General features: G+C 31.8%; 3 protein-coding genes across 4 annotated transcripts; all 3 read right to left on the reverse strand.

Annotated features, from left to right (window-relative positions):
- Positions 1–6,074: 6,074 nt before the first annotated feature.
- On the reverse strand, positions 6,075–9,066 carry LOC114752880 (metal tolerance protein 9-like). The gene is made up of 6 exons (XM_028941579.1): positions 8,877–9,066; positions 8,669–8,781; positions 7,897–8,142; positions 7,542–7,622; positions 7,212–7,442; positions 6,075–6,431 (listed from the first exon to the last, which is right to left on the reverse strand). The coding sequence occupies exons 1-6, from the start codon at positions 9,064–9,066 to the stop codon at positions 6,075–6,077; spliced, it is 1,218 nt and encodes a 405-aa protein (XP_028797412.1).
- A 3,085-nt stretch (positions 9,067–12,151) lies between these two features.
- Positions 12,152–13,130, reverse strand: LOC114752876 (uncharacterized). 2 transcript variants are annotated; one of them, XM_028941576.1, is made up of 4 exons: positions 13,015–13,130; positions 12,644–12,848; positions 12,386–12,573; positions 12,152–12,294 (listed from the first exon to the last, which is right to left on the reverse strand). In XM_028941576.1, exons 2-4 carry the CDS (start codon positions 12,793–12,795, stop codon positions 12,152–12,154), a joined length of 483 nt encoding a protein of 160 aa, XP_028797409.1. In that variant the 5' UTR covers positions 12,796–12,848; positions 13,015–13,130. The 2 variants fall into 2 exon arrangements, with proteins under 2 accessions (XP_028797409.1, XP_028797408.1); XM_028941575.1 differs by having other exon boundaries at positions 12,644–13,130.
- On the reverse strand, positions 12,877–14,394 carry LOC114752881 (uncharacterized). Its single transcript, XM_028941580.1, has one exon. It carries the CDS (start codon positions 14,392–14,394, stop codon positions 12,877–12,879), a length of 1,518 nt encoding a protein of 505 aa, XP_028797413.1.
- Positions 14,395–16,351: the final 1,957 nt, after the last annotated feature.

A 16,351-nucleotide genomic window follows, 5' to 3' on the forward strand; every position in this document is an offset into this window, starting at 1 on the left:
TTTTTTTTGTTGCCATTTTACATCTGTTAATAATAATAACAATTAATAATCAATCTCGTGATCACTAATTCTTAATTTTTTTAAGGAAATTAGCATTTTTCTTATTTTAATGCAATTTCATAGGCATAAAAACACAACATTTATTCTTTTTCTTAATATAAAAATTACGTTAATGTAAAAATTACTTAATTAATTTGAGTAAATTGATAAAATTAAATAAATAAATAAATTATAATAAATATATAACATCATACATTATATAATAATATATTATATATCAATTTATAAATTATTTGTAAATTAAATTAACTTGAGAAAATAATAAATATCAAAAATAAAATAAATTAAGGTTTTATATTTAAAATTAAATCCAACTTCTCAATTTTTTTTATATTAACGATAGGAAGGAATGTAAATTATGGGCTTCACCAATTATCTTCTGCTCATATTATTATTTGTAATTTTAATTATTAAAATTTGTGAGGCGTGCGCTTTTTGCAAAAGTGTCCGACGACAGGAGGTGTTCATACTGAAATAAGCAATATATAAATTATATATATATTATAATGTACTTTTAAAAGAAGTCCACAAATTTACAGAAAAGGAAAGGTAAAAATAATGCACCCCATATTTTTTGTATTAAAAAAATTACCTCACTTGTTTCTCTCTGTGTGTGTTTTGGTTTCTTTACTTGACTCTCCTCTAGTTTAGGAGATCTTAGCAGAAGACATAAGTAACATAATGAGCCATTAATTTGATAACTTTAATGGGCATATTGGGCATTTAATTTGAATTTGTTGATGAGAATGGTAATAATCTGAACATTGGAAATAACTGGAGAGCTAAGCTAGAAAAGGAATGTTGGGATTATCCCCTTTGACGTGTCGCTTTTATGCTTGGAGTTTTGAGGCTATTCGGTTGTGGAGAGTCACTGTCTAAGAATATTTGATAATATTATTATTATTATATTATTTGTGGATTCTTTTCTTGCCTCCAGAATATCTTATGCTCTCAAATTTTATCTCTACTTTAAAGCAATCGCCAACAAATAATTAAATACTCTTTCAATTCTAAACATAGAACCTAATTATTAAATTAATTTTAATTCTAAGTATAAAATTTATTTATCATATTTATCAATTTCTTTTAAATTATCCTTACGGATACTTTCTCAACTATAATTAAGTAAAAGAATGAGAGAGAAAAATAAAGAAGATGATTATAGTGTTTTTGGAAAAACATGTCATATTTCTTATAATTAACTAACTTACCTGATTTCTTTAATCTAATCAAATTAATTAAATATATCTTATATTAAAAACCGGAGGAGTAATATACTAAATTCATTAAATTAGTATTCATAAAATTGATTATATATTAATTTTTATTATATTTGTTATTCTAATTTTTTTTAAAAAAATACCTTAGACTTAAATTAAGCACAATAATATCTTGTAATATAATGCGATAAACCTTGTGTATTTTTTTAAACCAATGGCATGTTGTTATTGGTGCTGCTAATGAAATATATTTATTTCATCCAAGAATTAATCTTTTTTTTTCAATAACTCAGGAGAAAACTCCCCCAAAACACAAATATCATCAATATACAATAACACTCAAATTACTAGTATGTATCAAATTGATTTGCCAAGAATTCTATGTCATGCAATATTGGCGTTTTCTATTTAAAGTTATTATAGGTCACCTACCTTGATAGTGTCTACTAGTATTATTTTGGACTAAAGCCAATTAAAACATCATAATAAACAATTATATACTTCTTCTCAATTTATGAGACATGGAATGAGATGGATTTCGTATGGTACAGTTGGCCCCTATCCAAAGAAAGCGAAAAAGCTGTTAAGCGCACTAAAGAAGGATTAATGCATATCCGTTACTTGACGTAATAGTCAGTTAAATAATTTGAATAGATTATAAAAATTAGTTAAGTTAGTTATTTATAATAAATATATTTTTTAAAACACTTTTGCTAATCATATGCATTAGATAGAATTATCATTTAATAAAACATTTAACACGTGTAATTACTATAAAAATTAATTTAAGAAAAAAATATAAATATGAAAAATAAAATAAATGAAAATCTTATATTCATGATCAAATTAAATATTAAACTAAAGTGAAGGTAACATATTTGTACTGTGGACAGACGTGTTCTTTTTTTTTTTTTTGGCAATAATGAAGAGACGTGTTTTGTTGCAAAAATTCTTTTTGATAACTTGTTTGACTTGACGTTCTTCAAAGCAAAACAAATCTTTCCATTCGCTTTCATGGAAAAGTAGTTTGGAGCCATAACTTTAAATGTTGGCACACGTAGGGTTGGCTTTAATTTTTGGAATAATTAAGATTAAATCCATATAATGAGTAATTTTTTTTATTTTGTTTAAATGTATAACTTTCTCTTTTTATTTTAATAACCAGGTAGGAATTGTCATTGTGTGTGTTAAACGGGAAAAAAAATAATTTAACCGTATTAATACAAATATGTTCATTTTTGTGGAGTATTAAACAATTTTTTGCCATCTATGGAGTATCAAACATTTATGGTAATTGATTGAGATAAATTATTCTTGAATTTTATATAAATGAAAAAATAAGCATGTAAATGCATGTGTTTTGATCAAATTTAAAAATGACATATACAATTTTTTTAATAATGTTATTTGTAATAAAAATTTACAAATAAAAAAAATATAATCTCAAAAAAAAGAAATAAAATAAATTTGCATCATTTTTAAAAAAAATAAAAGTAATTAACAAGAAAGGAGCATTATTCCTCAAATGCTTAATTATTAAATCATTAATCATAAAGAAGCTAGGTCGGCACAAAGACTTCCCTAAAAGAGTGAGATGTTTCAATCATATAAGGAATTGAGCAGGGCACAATGGGCACCATCTGCAGATTTTTCTTTTAAAAAAAAAGAAATCTACTTTCCGTATACATGTTTTTTAAAAGAAACTTTGCGTATATATGTGGATAAACTTAAGCACGCTCTTTTTTTTTTTGGTGGAAGAAATATGCTCATTTAATAATTATCACTATCATTATCATATTCATATGGCGGAGCATGTTGATGTAAGAAGCAGACAAAAGTACTCTCTTTTTCCTTCCCACCCACTTAGTGCGAGTATTATTTTTAAGGGTTACGCTGAATCAGCATCCAAAATATTTTTTCGGCTGATCCAATATACTAAAATTTTTATGATACATTTAGCATCCTGAAATTTTTTTAAAAATATGTCTATCATTTTAAAATATCTTTTTTTGCATCCAATATAATAAAGTATTTTTTTCGTGTGTCTCACACTAAAAAATATTTTTTGGCGCATCCAGTATCAAGGCAAAAAAAACTACTTCAGCGTGCTGGATGCCTCTGAAAAATATTTCAGGGTGTTAAATACATCACAAAATATTTTGGGGTGCTATATGCATTGCAAAATGTTTCAGGATGCTAAATGCAAATGAGAAAATACTTTCTTAATCCCATGTTCAATTGATTTATAAAGGCTGGCAAATGAATTTCATACATGATACTCTTTTGGTCTTTAATATAGGATCCAATTCTTGAGTTGATTTTGATCCTAAATATAAGATCCATTTCTTATATTTATCAATTTTCTCTAAATTATCCCTATGGATACTCCCTCAATCATAATCAACTAAAAGAGGGAGATGAGGTATTAAGAAAGATAATTATAGTGTTTTAGAAAAAATGTGTCACTTTTCTTATAATTAACTAACTTACCTAACTTCCTTAATCTAATCAAATTAGTTAAATGTATCTCATATTAAGGATCGAAGGAGTAATATGGTTGATACATTATATTATAAATATTCAAAGAATATTTTGATCATCTAAAAAGCAGAAAAACGTGAAGAAAAAAGAGGAATGCTTTAAGCATTAAGCCTTTAAAGCTTTGACTGTGCTTTTTCTAGAAACATAAGATATTTAAATTAACCCATTCGGAAATAAATGATTTGATTAGGTACATAAGTAACAGATTGTGTGTTAGATATGGCCTTGGCCTGTTGATGGGTGCTTTTAATACTCGAATAAATAATAAATTACGTCGCTCGCACTAGGAAGAGATAAATATCAATGCCCCACTATTAAAGTCTATCATTTAATCATCATGTCTGATCTGTCTAATTATTACTTAATCATTCTGCATAGTGCATGTTACCAAAATGATAAGTCTTATATTAAGAAAATATGTATTTAATTGATTGGAAAGAGAGAGCTTATTGATTAAGAAAGTGATTTCGTATCTGAGATCACAAAGTGGATAGAAGGATTAATTAATCTTTTCAACACACTAATTCTAATCTGGTTCATCATCCCTGAGATCTTTTTGCAGATCAACTAGTGTATGTTTAATTTAGATATCAGTAACATAAAATGGTGTTTGAAAAAGTTCAGATTTTCTGGCAAAAAAGAAGGAGAAGAAGAAAAATCAGTTTTGCCCAATGTAATCTGCTTGCCTTAAGCAGATTTTGATCCTAAATAGAGATTACTGTAATGATATGCTTATCTCACACTCCTCTATTTTAAAATGCAAGAGCCGGTTAGACCTTCGATTTTGATTCTGACTATAAGATATTGACCAACTATTTTTTATCATTTTTATGAAATTAATTTATGTAATGTATAAACTATGTATAATCTAATAATGTTATATAAGTTATTTCGTATATATCATGTCGTATTTATTATAATTAATTATTTTATTTAACATTTTTAATCAAAAACGTTCTCCATGAGATATAGGAGCTTGAGAAACCATTAGAATAAAGATATAATTTAAAATGGTCAAAAGATATTGTTTCAGAATCCACGGGACAATCATTTGTTTTTGAATATTCAACAACATATACATAGTTTGAACTTTGAACGACGGTAAAATAAAAAAATAAAAAACAATGGGCAAACATATTGGACAATTTTCAAAGACATGAAGAGCATATATTCTACCGATAGCATAAATTAAACTTAACTTCCTCCGAAATTTGAAGATAAAGGATAGACAATATTTTCTAACGTACAGAAGTATTTATATATCAAATAGCGATATTGATTTTATGTCTCTGTTTTTTTTTTCCCTAACATTTTATGTCATACAAATAGGTATATTGTAACATCCTAAATATTATAAAAACTATTATTTCAAAAAAATAATGAAATAATATAAAATAATATTTTATTTATAAAAAAAACCATTCAGTTTTTTCACTGAATTATCATGGTTATCATCTTAAAAATAGTTTTATAATTATGTATTAAGAAAACGCCTTTTCATATATTCTTTTCCAAATGAATGTAGTAGTGTTGGATAAAAAAAAAATTTATTGATAGTAATTGCGACACATGTTATTATTTCAAATAACTTTTAAAATTTAAATTGCTTAAATTGTATTTAAGTTCAATTATATTACAAAATATATTAAATGAATTAAGTGTATTGTAGCCACCGAGAGTGAAATATTAAAATTACTTTAATCATAAAACTTTCATAAAATAAGAATTAATGAATCGCATTATAAGCCCTCCAACAGATATGAAGTCATGGAATAAAAAAAGCCCTAAATTGAATCCACATAACAATTATTTGTTTTTAAAAAAATTAAATCAAATCACAATTAACTATCACACTCACCCCAACAACACATAAGTTTATTATTGTGTTGATTTTATTTATATGAGATATAATAAATATTAAATAGGAATAAAGTTATAAAATTATTAATTTTTAAATGAAAGTTAATAAAGTTTAAATTTTTTTATTCTGTGTGAAACATATTGGAAGTAATTTATAAATAGAACCAGAAGAGTATTTGTTTTTTGAAAAATTAAATCAGATCACAATTAATCACCACGCTCACCTCAACAACACACAAGTTAATTAAAAATTAAACAAGAAATAACCACGTCTCATCACATCCGCATCCAATCTAGACTAGCTCTCTCACACATCGGCGCACACGCATGTTTTTGTGATTTAATTTGGGGGCCTGAATTAATTAGGTCAAATATTCTTCAATTCCCCCCAAATTAATCTTGTGGCTGAGCCTGAGGGTTGTGCGAGGGCTTGTGATCGGCGTCGAGGTCGACATGAACGAAGGCTCGTTCGATCTCAGGGAGCTTCTCGAGCTTACGTTGGAGAGTCTCGCCGATGTCATGAGCGAGAGGAAGAGGAGTGTGTTGAGGGAGCACAATGTCGACCTCCACGAAGTAGTTGCAGCCGAAGGTGTAGGCCCTCACTGTGTTTATGTGTTCTATCCTCTCGTCGTGGTTCCATATCAGGTACGTCACCTTCGCCAAGTACTCCGCCGGCGCCGTCCTTCCGATCAGTGACCACACGTTCTCCATCACCGTCCTCGCCCAGTTACTTATCGTGTATACTGCTATCTGCATTTCCCAAAAAAAAAACACCTCAATGCTATTTCTGGGCCGGCCTTTTAGGTAAACTAATGGGCCTTAACTTATCCAAATTGTAGGCTGTTATGAAAAGCTAGAATAGGCTGTAATGCCAACGTCAATGAACCTAGGAAAAGTATTAATTTCTCTCAACGTAATAAATAAATATTCATATTTTTACTAGAAAAGTTACTCATATTTAGTACCAATAAGAAGGAAAAAAAAAAGAGAATAGAATATGTGGAAAGAAGATGGCTCCTAGACGGTCAATTCTGTCTTTGGGCTAACTTTTGGATAAGTTAATGGACATGAACTTATCTAAATTTTAGCTTGTTAAGAAAATCTAGAGAAGGCAACAGGTATTGAGTATGGTGAAAATGGTTAGTTTTTCACAATATTATAAATTAATGTTTGAATTCATGTTGGGAAAGATACTCATATTTAATACTTAACAGGGTCTTAAGCAGAATTATTTTCAATAAGAGGATACTTGTGTTTGGCAAAAAAAAAAAAAAAAACAAAAGAGATCAACGTGGATTGGATTTAGTGTAAGGAGTTAGCTCCTCATGTAGTAAATTAAGATTCAAATTTCTAAATAGAGATGTTGGTTTAGCTCAAAAAGTTTGTCCTTTAGTTTTCAACCTGAAGAATTGAAGTTCAAATATCTAGAGAGAGATGCTTATCTACTGCTCTTACAAAAAAAAAAAAAAAAGAATACCAATGCTGATCATAGAAGCAAGAGAAAAGCTAAAGAGAGCTGTAGGGAGGTACCAGGATGGCTCCAAGAGGGTCAAGCCACCAGAAGAATTTGATGGCTAAAACGGCAGAGGCTAAGCCCACAGAGTTGGTGATGACATCAAAGAAATGATCCTGTGCGTACGCCCTCACGATCTCATTCTTGAACCTCCTGCAGTAACTCATCAGCCCTACCTTCACCACCGTTGCTCCTACCATTATCCCCACCATCCATTTCTCCTTCTCCTCATCCCTGTCCGGCTGAGCCTGTCCTTCCACGTCCAAATCATTTTAATTACCCCTCAATTTTAATCATTATTAATTAATTTTCTAAACATGCTTTATTAATTCATTATTCTTGCATACCTTTGTGATGATTTGCCTTGCTGATTCAAACAGAATTTGCAACCCAAGAGTTGCCATCACTGATGCAAACACCACTATTCCCTATACAGATATTGCAATGGATTGAGTTTTATTATTGAGAAATGACCAATTGAAATGACTCTAGATTTCATAAGAAAAGCTTTAATAGTAATGAACTAAGTCATTGAGAATAATAATGTTTCATTTGACATGTGGGGCCTGTCAAAATCCTATCTTTTTCCTCTCTCTAACCTATTTAGTTTTGGATTTGGAGAGAAATATCTTATTTCTCAAACTCTGCACATCTAATATGTGCATAGAAAAATGGAATTTCACTTAAGAATGATCGAATTACCACAGGTTGCATGCGGTTCTTGCCAACAGGGTATTGGTGAAGATTGGGCTTGTTCATGGCATAAGAAGTGAACCAGAGAATGAATCCAGACAAGAGATCCAAGAGAGAGTCCAGAGTGGAGGCTATCACAGCCAGTGACCTGCTCTCTATGGAAGCAAACAACTTTGCCACAAACAGCACCATGTTGAATATGTTTGATGCATATATTGCTGCCCTCTCTCCCCTCTCTAGCTTCTTTGTCTCTTCCTGCAAATCATCAACATAGCCACAATATAACTCATTTCTCAGACTCTATACAGTACAAGAAAAACTATACATATGCTAGTTATGAGGACCTTGCAGCCCAACTAACACTAAGTACCCCATATTAAGTACTCTTTTATTCCCATTTATAAGGTGGAGAAAGAAGAATTTTTTTAGGTTCTATTTATGAGTTATCTTATTAAATTTTTAATATGAATGTATTATTTTATTATTCATTTATTATAGTGTATATAGTTATTTTTTTAAAGGTGTATATATTAAATAGGGGTAAAGTTGAAAAGTTGTTATATTTTAAAGAAGAATTAATACAGTTTAAGGTTTCTTTAGTCTGTATGAAATATAATGAAAGTGCTTTATAAATAAGACTAGAAGAGTATGAGATATTATGAGCTTGAACATTTATTAAAGAATATAATGGGTGCGTGAGTTATGAGAAAAGAAGAGAAATTGTAAAACCCATAGAATTCAAATTTGAAAAGAAAGTAACTAGAGAATCAATCAAACCAACCTCTGTCAAACTATTGGGTAATACGCCCAATTCAGTATATGAATCCACTTCCTGATAGCCTTGCAGGACCCTTTCCTGCCTATTGTAATACTTGGCAAGTCTTCTTTCTCTCCCTGCTTGTATAGAACAGATGAAGATGGTAACAAAATCAGGCAAATTAAAGTAGCAGAACATAATTGATCATCATTGAGATTAAGGTATTAATTACTTAATGTGTTGAGGAAGAAGCCAAAGCCAAAATGAGAGTGCATGTTCCTCTCAGGCAAATGATACTGATCCATATTGATTCTCCATGAGGGTTCCCTAGCTGCCATCGTCCCATTCTGCAGCTTTGATAAGGCTGGAGAAAGAAGCTCGGTTCTGTAATCAAACGACTCGTTTCCAACATCATCCTCCATTTTTTCCTCTGTCTTTTCTTCTGCTCTTAGCATATATGCACATATATGCTATCTGCAAATGTATAGAGTGAAAGCCTCAAAGGGGGTTTATTATTTTTTATATTATGTGGTTTGGGTGAAAAGCATCACCTGAGATGGCTATAAGAAGGCATGAAGAATGCTTGAAATCCCCAAAGTTCTCTTGTTGTTGCCAAGTCTTCAATCTTTAATTTTCTTAGTGACTTCTCCGAAGTTGACCTCATCAGGTTTTTTGGAGTTTATATATATAGTTATATATATAATAAAGTATGAAAGGAATATTCTCATTGGGAATATATGTTCATGGTGTTTTATAAGTAGTAGGTTTTGACTGCGTCACTGTGGGAAGCTTTGTATAACAAAAGACATGCTAAATGAAAAAAGAATCTAATCTATGAAATATAATGATAAGTGTGTATATGAATGCTGTCTATTTCTGATATGGAGAATTCAGCGATTAAGTGTCACGTTACACAAATTAGTTTAGCTTCTCCAAGTTTCCAGGCTTTAGTTTTTGAATAATTATATTTATTTGCGTGTTAGCATGAAACATGAACGAAAAGTGAGGCTTAGGCATATTAATTTCTTCAGTCTTCACTAACTGGCCAGCCCCAGCATTGGTCGAAATTAAAGTTCATGATATTCAAAGTCACCACCCATATCTTCACCTAGGAAACGGACGGGGGATTTTAATAAGCTGAATTTAAAAAAATTGAAGAAGTGGGGTTTCAAAATTTTAATTAAAAAAAATGTAAGATAAAAGAGTAATAAAAATTAATTTAAAGTTTTTAACTCCACTTCAAATCAAGTTCATTAAAAATTTCCCCATTCTCTCCATTTTTTTCATACCAAACGGACCTTAAGGTCTCCTTTCTTTAATTATTTTATCTTTTTATTTGTACAGCAAAGAGGCCTTGATTATTTCTCTCTCTCTTTTTTTTTTGGGAAAAAATAAAAGAAGCATTAGTTATTTTAAGGGTTAAGGTACATCTAGCATCTTAAATTATTTTGTCAGGTGTATTCAGCACCTTAAAATATTTTATAGTGCATCTAGCATCTCGAAATATTTTTTAAGTGCATTCAACACCTTTAAATATTTTTTTTGGGCCTTAGTGTTGGATACACCAAAATTTTTTTTTTTAGATGTTGGACTCATTGAAAAAAAATACTTTAAGATGTTGGATTCACTGAAAAATATTTTAAAGTATTGGACGCATTTAAAAATACTAGATGTACCACAAAATATCTTAGAATGTTAGATGCACTAGAGAAAATATTTCGGGATATTTGGAACATCTTAACTAGGGATGAAAATAGGCTAGGCTCCCATTAGAGGTCTATGGCGTAGCCTACATAAAACCTAGCCTAGCTATTTAGTAAATAGTCCATACCCATATTCAGGCCTATTTAAGCAAACAGGCTAAGCTTATGTTCATAAAGCCTAGCTTACAAACTTACAGACTTAGTCTATTTAGTTTTTTTTTAAATTAAATTTGTGTTGTTATATATTATAAACCAATTTTATAAAGTATATATAAAATCACAAACTTTAATTTGACCCTGAGTTTCACATCATAACATTCCTATGTAACATTCTAATTTTCATATATTTAATATTTAAAGAAATTTTTATAGAATAAGTAGAGGTTAAATATACATATATGTAATTAAAATAATTCTGATTTTATGTATATGTGTGTGTGTGTGGGTATGAGAAAATGAATAAAATAGTAATATTAAGAAGTCTTACATTGATTAAATGATAAGAAGATGGATAAAATAGCAATGTTAAGAAGTCCCACATCAACTAAATGATGAGAAGAGGAAGCTCTAGGAGCCTATATATAGGTGGTAGTAGGGGAGAGTTAACGATGAATTAAATAATTTTCACACAAAACTGAGATAGTCTCAGTAAAGTGTTGTTTACGGATTTATAAACCGTCGGATCGGGCTGCAATTTGGTCAGCTGATCCTAGACTTCAAACTCGTTAGTTTCAACGGTTGGATCGTCAATTGAATGTCTGAGTTACAGGTTATTAGGTACGTTTTTCATTTAGTTTTTTAGATTTGGTAAATATAATACTAGATAGTAAATTAGTGTTTTTAAATTTTTTCACCATTGGATTAACCCGAAATTTAGAGAGTAGTCTTGTGACATGTAAGATATTAAATTCAACGGTTGGATTAATAATTAGACTTCTACAATAAGAATAAATTAACTCATATTGAGGCTGTTTGTCTAAATTCTTTGAAGATAGAACATAAATTATAAATTGAGGGTTCTCTATCTAGGTTATGAATTTGGTGCTTCAAATGATATAATTTAATAATTAAAGATAACATAAGTTAATAGAGCCTAGGAATTGAATATAAATCATCACATATATGCTCTTACCCTAAACCTTAGAAAAAGCCTTTCGAGCTAGAATTTTGAGTAACACCTGAGGGTATTAGAGGGAGCGTTAAAGGTTAGAAATTTGTGAGTAGTTTACTCTAATACTGTAAAAATAATGTTTTAATTTCAATTGTAGATATAAACCCTATTGTGGCATTTTCGAGTACGGGCCTCATTTGTACTTGATTGTTAGCTAGGAGACCAGGTAACTAAATTTCTATCTGTTACATGCATTGGTATGAGGTTGGTGAGTGATTTTATAACTAAGTTTTGTATACATATATTATGTTTTGTATGAACTATCTTGTGGGATACTGTTTTGAAAAGAATTAAAATCATTTGTATTGTTAGAAATTAATGATTATGACTATGAAGTGTCATTCTGGAATTCGGTTGATTATACATATAAATGTGTTATTTTGAACCCTGTACATCAATGAACAAAAAACCGGACCGGACACTGAACCGGTCTAGATAATGGGTCAAGGGTTAATGGGTCAGACCGGGGTCAAACCGGTTATATTAAAATAATATAATTTAATTAGCAATGACAATAAAAATAACATTCATTAATAATAATCATTTAACAAAATACAAAAAACAACCAACATGGTTTAAAGTTTAAACATTTAATTGTACCAAACTACCATTAACAAATATATATCTTCATCACTACAGAAAATCAAAATCATCATTAAATTCATTGGCAGGGCCAGGAATGGAGACATCAATAGTTGGAAGAGGAAAAGTAGAAGGAGTAGCAACATCATCTTGCAGAGGTGGAGGTTCAACAATATTCATATCATCATCACCACCTAAATAAGACAATAATAAAATGTCAATTAAGTGTAAATCAATATTAAAATAAAAATATTTATAACTTCTAAGAAACTAAGATAATAATACCTTCATTATCCCTCCCAGGAGTTGTCAAATTTGAAATGTCTTCATTGTTGAAAACACTTTCAAATGTCGCCACATCTCTATCATCAAACTCTGGAACAGGATCTTCTTCAGTCACCCAAAAGTCCACCAAATCAATGTTTTCATAGTCAATAGGATCATAGCTTGCCTTCTGCTTCTTCAATGTACTCCTGACAAATAAAATTTCAATTAGATGTAAATCCATATCAAAATAAAAGCAGCCATAACTTATAAAATTACCTATGCTTCAATCGCAAGTTATAGTTTGTGAAAACTAAATCATTTAGCCTCTTGTGCTCCAATCTATTTCTTCTTTTTGTATGAATGCGTTCAAATAAACTCCAATTCCTTTCACAACCAGAAGAAGAAGAAGTTTGACTAAGAATGCGCATCGCAACACGTTGCAACTCTGGCACTGAACATCCATAATATGTCCACCATTCATCTAAATCATGAAAATATGAAATATAAAATTAGTGAATGACCATCAATATACTATTAACTATTAAATACAAACACTTACAAGGGTCAAGTTTCTGTGCTGCTTTTTGACATGATGGTCTACTGAAGGATTCTTTAGCTTCACGATAAGTAGTTGCTTGTTTCATTACCAAGAAGCCATCAACCTCTTCGTCTGAGTAAGACTCCACCACATCAATTAAAGCCATCATTAACTTTGACTTGATCGGGCAGTCTGGAGCATATGTGATTGCAGGATTCAGCAAATATGATGCTGCATGAAGATTGGTCTTCAAATGCTTATCCCATCGAGTTTGAATGATTGTTGTGTACGGCTTATACAGGTCCTTGTTCTTCTTAAACATCTCTTTAATTGCCATTTTTGCCCTTCGCATGCCTTCATAAACATAAGGCAATGAAGGCTTCTCATCTGAATCAACAATTCTCAACAATTTTATAAGAGGAGATACAATTTTCACAACTTGATAACAATCATTCCAAAACCGATTGTCCAATATGATTGCACTGAAATTTTTTCCTGCTTCAGTCCTTGATAATTTGTGGTCCACAAAGTGTTTATCAACAACTAAAGCTTGCAAGTCATTCTTGTGCATATATATGCTATGCAATGTAATAAATGTGGTAGCAAACCTTGTGGCACCAGGACGCACAATTTCTTTCCAAGTCGGTCTTTTCCTCAGCCATGATAAGAAAACCATATGATTATATGCAAATACAGTTATCTTTGATGCCTTTGATGCAAGGTCTGACACATGAGGCATGCTTGAAAAGTCTTTCAATACAAGATTCAAACAATGTGCAGCACAAGGTGACCAATAAATACTTTTATACTTCTCTTTAATCAATCTACCACATGCTACATAGTTAGCTGCATTGTCAGTCACCACATGAACAATATTTTTAGGACCAATCCACTCAATGACTTCACAAAATAGTGTGAATAGAGTTTTGGCATCTTTAACTAGATCTGATGCATCAACAGACTTCACAAATACCATACCATGTGTAGAATACACTAAGAAGTTTATCAAAGTACGCTGTCTAACATCAGTCCATCCATCAGCCATGAGTGTGCAACCATTGTTTTTCCATTTAGCTCGATGGCTATCAATGAGTAACTGACATTCTTTTCTCCAGTCACTCAACAAGTTGGTTTTAAAATCATAAGCACTAGGAGCTTTAAACCCAGGCCCTATTGAAGCAATGCCATCCACAGCTTTTTGAAATAAAGGACAATCAAACGCCTTAAACGGAATGCAGTTTACAATAGCCCATTCAGCAATCAACATTTTCACATTATGCTTTGCTTCTTTAGTTGCTAATGCACTCTTAATGCCAGGTTGGGAATCAGGAGTTGTCCTAGGAGCAAAAAAATTGTCTATGCTCCCAGAAGCTTTCCTCTTCCTCACACTACTTGTGACATTTGGTGATTCAACATGAGTTTCTTTTACTTTCTCTTCTATGTTTTCAATAGTTTTCTTCTTTGACCCTTCTTTTAAAGACTCTGCCATTCTATAACGTACATCATGTGAACTTTTTTACAAGCAGCTATTTGACCAACAGTGCTAGCAAGATGTTGCTTTATCCTATTTATCCCACCTCCTCTATAACTATTAGTACAAAAAAGACACGTATATATATTTTGTGTTCCTTCTTTTTTGTACGCAATATGTGCCCATGCTGGATCAGTTTTGGCACGTAATGAGGATGTGGGTGTGGAGGTTTCGGTAGGGGGATTTGAAGATCCAGTATTAGGAGTCATGTTGTCATTTCTAGAACTTTGGTTATTTGAAATATCCATCACTGCTACTAAAAAAACAAATCAAAAGCTTAACACAACATTAATGATTAAACAATCAAGTTATTCAGTTTCAGATTTCATATTGAACAAAGTGGGGAACCGTCCATAGTTTTAAAACTGAAAACATATTCAAACTTCACTACTTCAGTATATAACTATATACAATGAAATGACCACAATTTTAAACCAAACACAGTTTACAATTTTGAAACCAAACAAGTAATTCTAAACTAGAGCATCAAATTATTCCAGAGTACCAAATTAATGAAATTATTCCTTTATGCAAACCAAACATAGAATATCCTCAAGCATATACAAATTAATTTTCACAGAATATCCTCAAGCAGAAGCAGAATTCAGATTCCAGAATGGCAAAATCAAACCATAAAAATAATAGATGGCAGAGATTATCACCGTCACTTCCAAGTTCAAACGAAAATGGGTGAGTTTGCTGAGAGTGGCCGAGAGCAGAGACTAAGAGTTCAAATGAAAATTGGGAGGCTGGACTTGGGAGAACTGAGATCAGCGAGCACTCAGCCGCTCACTAACAACTTGGATCGGCGACGACAAGGCACTGACGGCACAGGCAAGGCGAGGAGCTTCAGGCGAGGCGACGACAGGGCACCGAGCAGCTTCAGGCGAGGCAGGGGACGACGATCGATGACCACACCGAGAGTGAGGGCAGTCAGGAGTGCGAGCTTCAGCGAGCTGGGAGATTCAGTGAGCACACACCAAGGACGGGGTAGTGAGCACACGGTGGCGAGATTCAGTGAGCTGGGACCGAGGATGGGGAAGTGAGCTGAGCACACGGCGGCTGCGAGGGCAAGCGAGGACGAGATGGAGATTGGAGACCAAATGAGGAAGAAGGAGACGGGCGCGGGGTCGAGCGAGGGTGCGGGGTCGAGCCGGTTTTGGATTCGGTTTGCAATTTTTTTTAAAAAATGAAATGGCGTCATTTTTGGGCTCTGGAGGGGGCAAAACAGTGAACCAGATAAACCACCTAAACCAGCGGTTTACCCTGTTTAACACTGGTTCTTACCGGCTCAACCGGTTTACCACCGGTTCAAACCCTGGCCTGTTCTTGCCTTAACCCAGACCGGACATCAGGCCAGTTCACTGGTTGAACCGGCCAGTCTGGTCCGTTTTTTTTTTCCATGCTGTACATCTAGTTTGGGTGGGGGAAGGAGATGATTGGAGTTATTGAGATTTATATACTTACCACGTGGTATTAGCCTCCATTCAGAGCTTTATGGTTGGCCACTATTTTTTCGAGGGACTGCGACACCCCACTAGTTCTTCGAGGGGGGACCCGTGGTTAGGGGTGAGTATTCAATTTTTCGGTTTGGTTATCAATGATAACCGAATTAACCAAATAACCGAATAGAGCAAATTTAAACATCGAACCAAAACCGATAACTGAACTAACCGAAACCGAATTAACCAAATTATTTCGGTCTGGTTAACCAATTAACCGAAATATATAAATATGAAAGTGATTTTAAATTAATAATAATAATAAAACACAATTACAACCATTAATTAATAAATATTTCATCATTTAATGTGATTTATTACAATAATATTTATTATAACCATATTTATTGAATATAAATATATTTAAAGAGTTCACATAAACCCATATATATATATTTATTATAATAATATTT

Source organism: Neltuma alba, unplaced genomic scaffold (assembly GCF_004799145.2).
Source record: "Neltuma alba isolate B1F8T4 unplaced genomic scaffold, ASM479914v2 tig00007588_pilon, whole genome shotgun sequence".
In the NCBI taxonomy this organism is placed as follows: Eukaryota; Viridiplantae; Streptophyta; class Magnoliopsida; order Fabales; family Fabaceae; genus Neltuma; species Neltuma alba.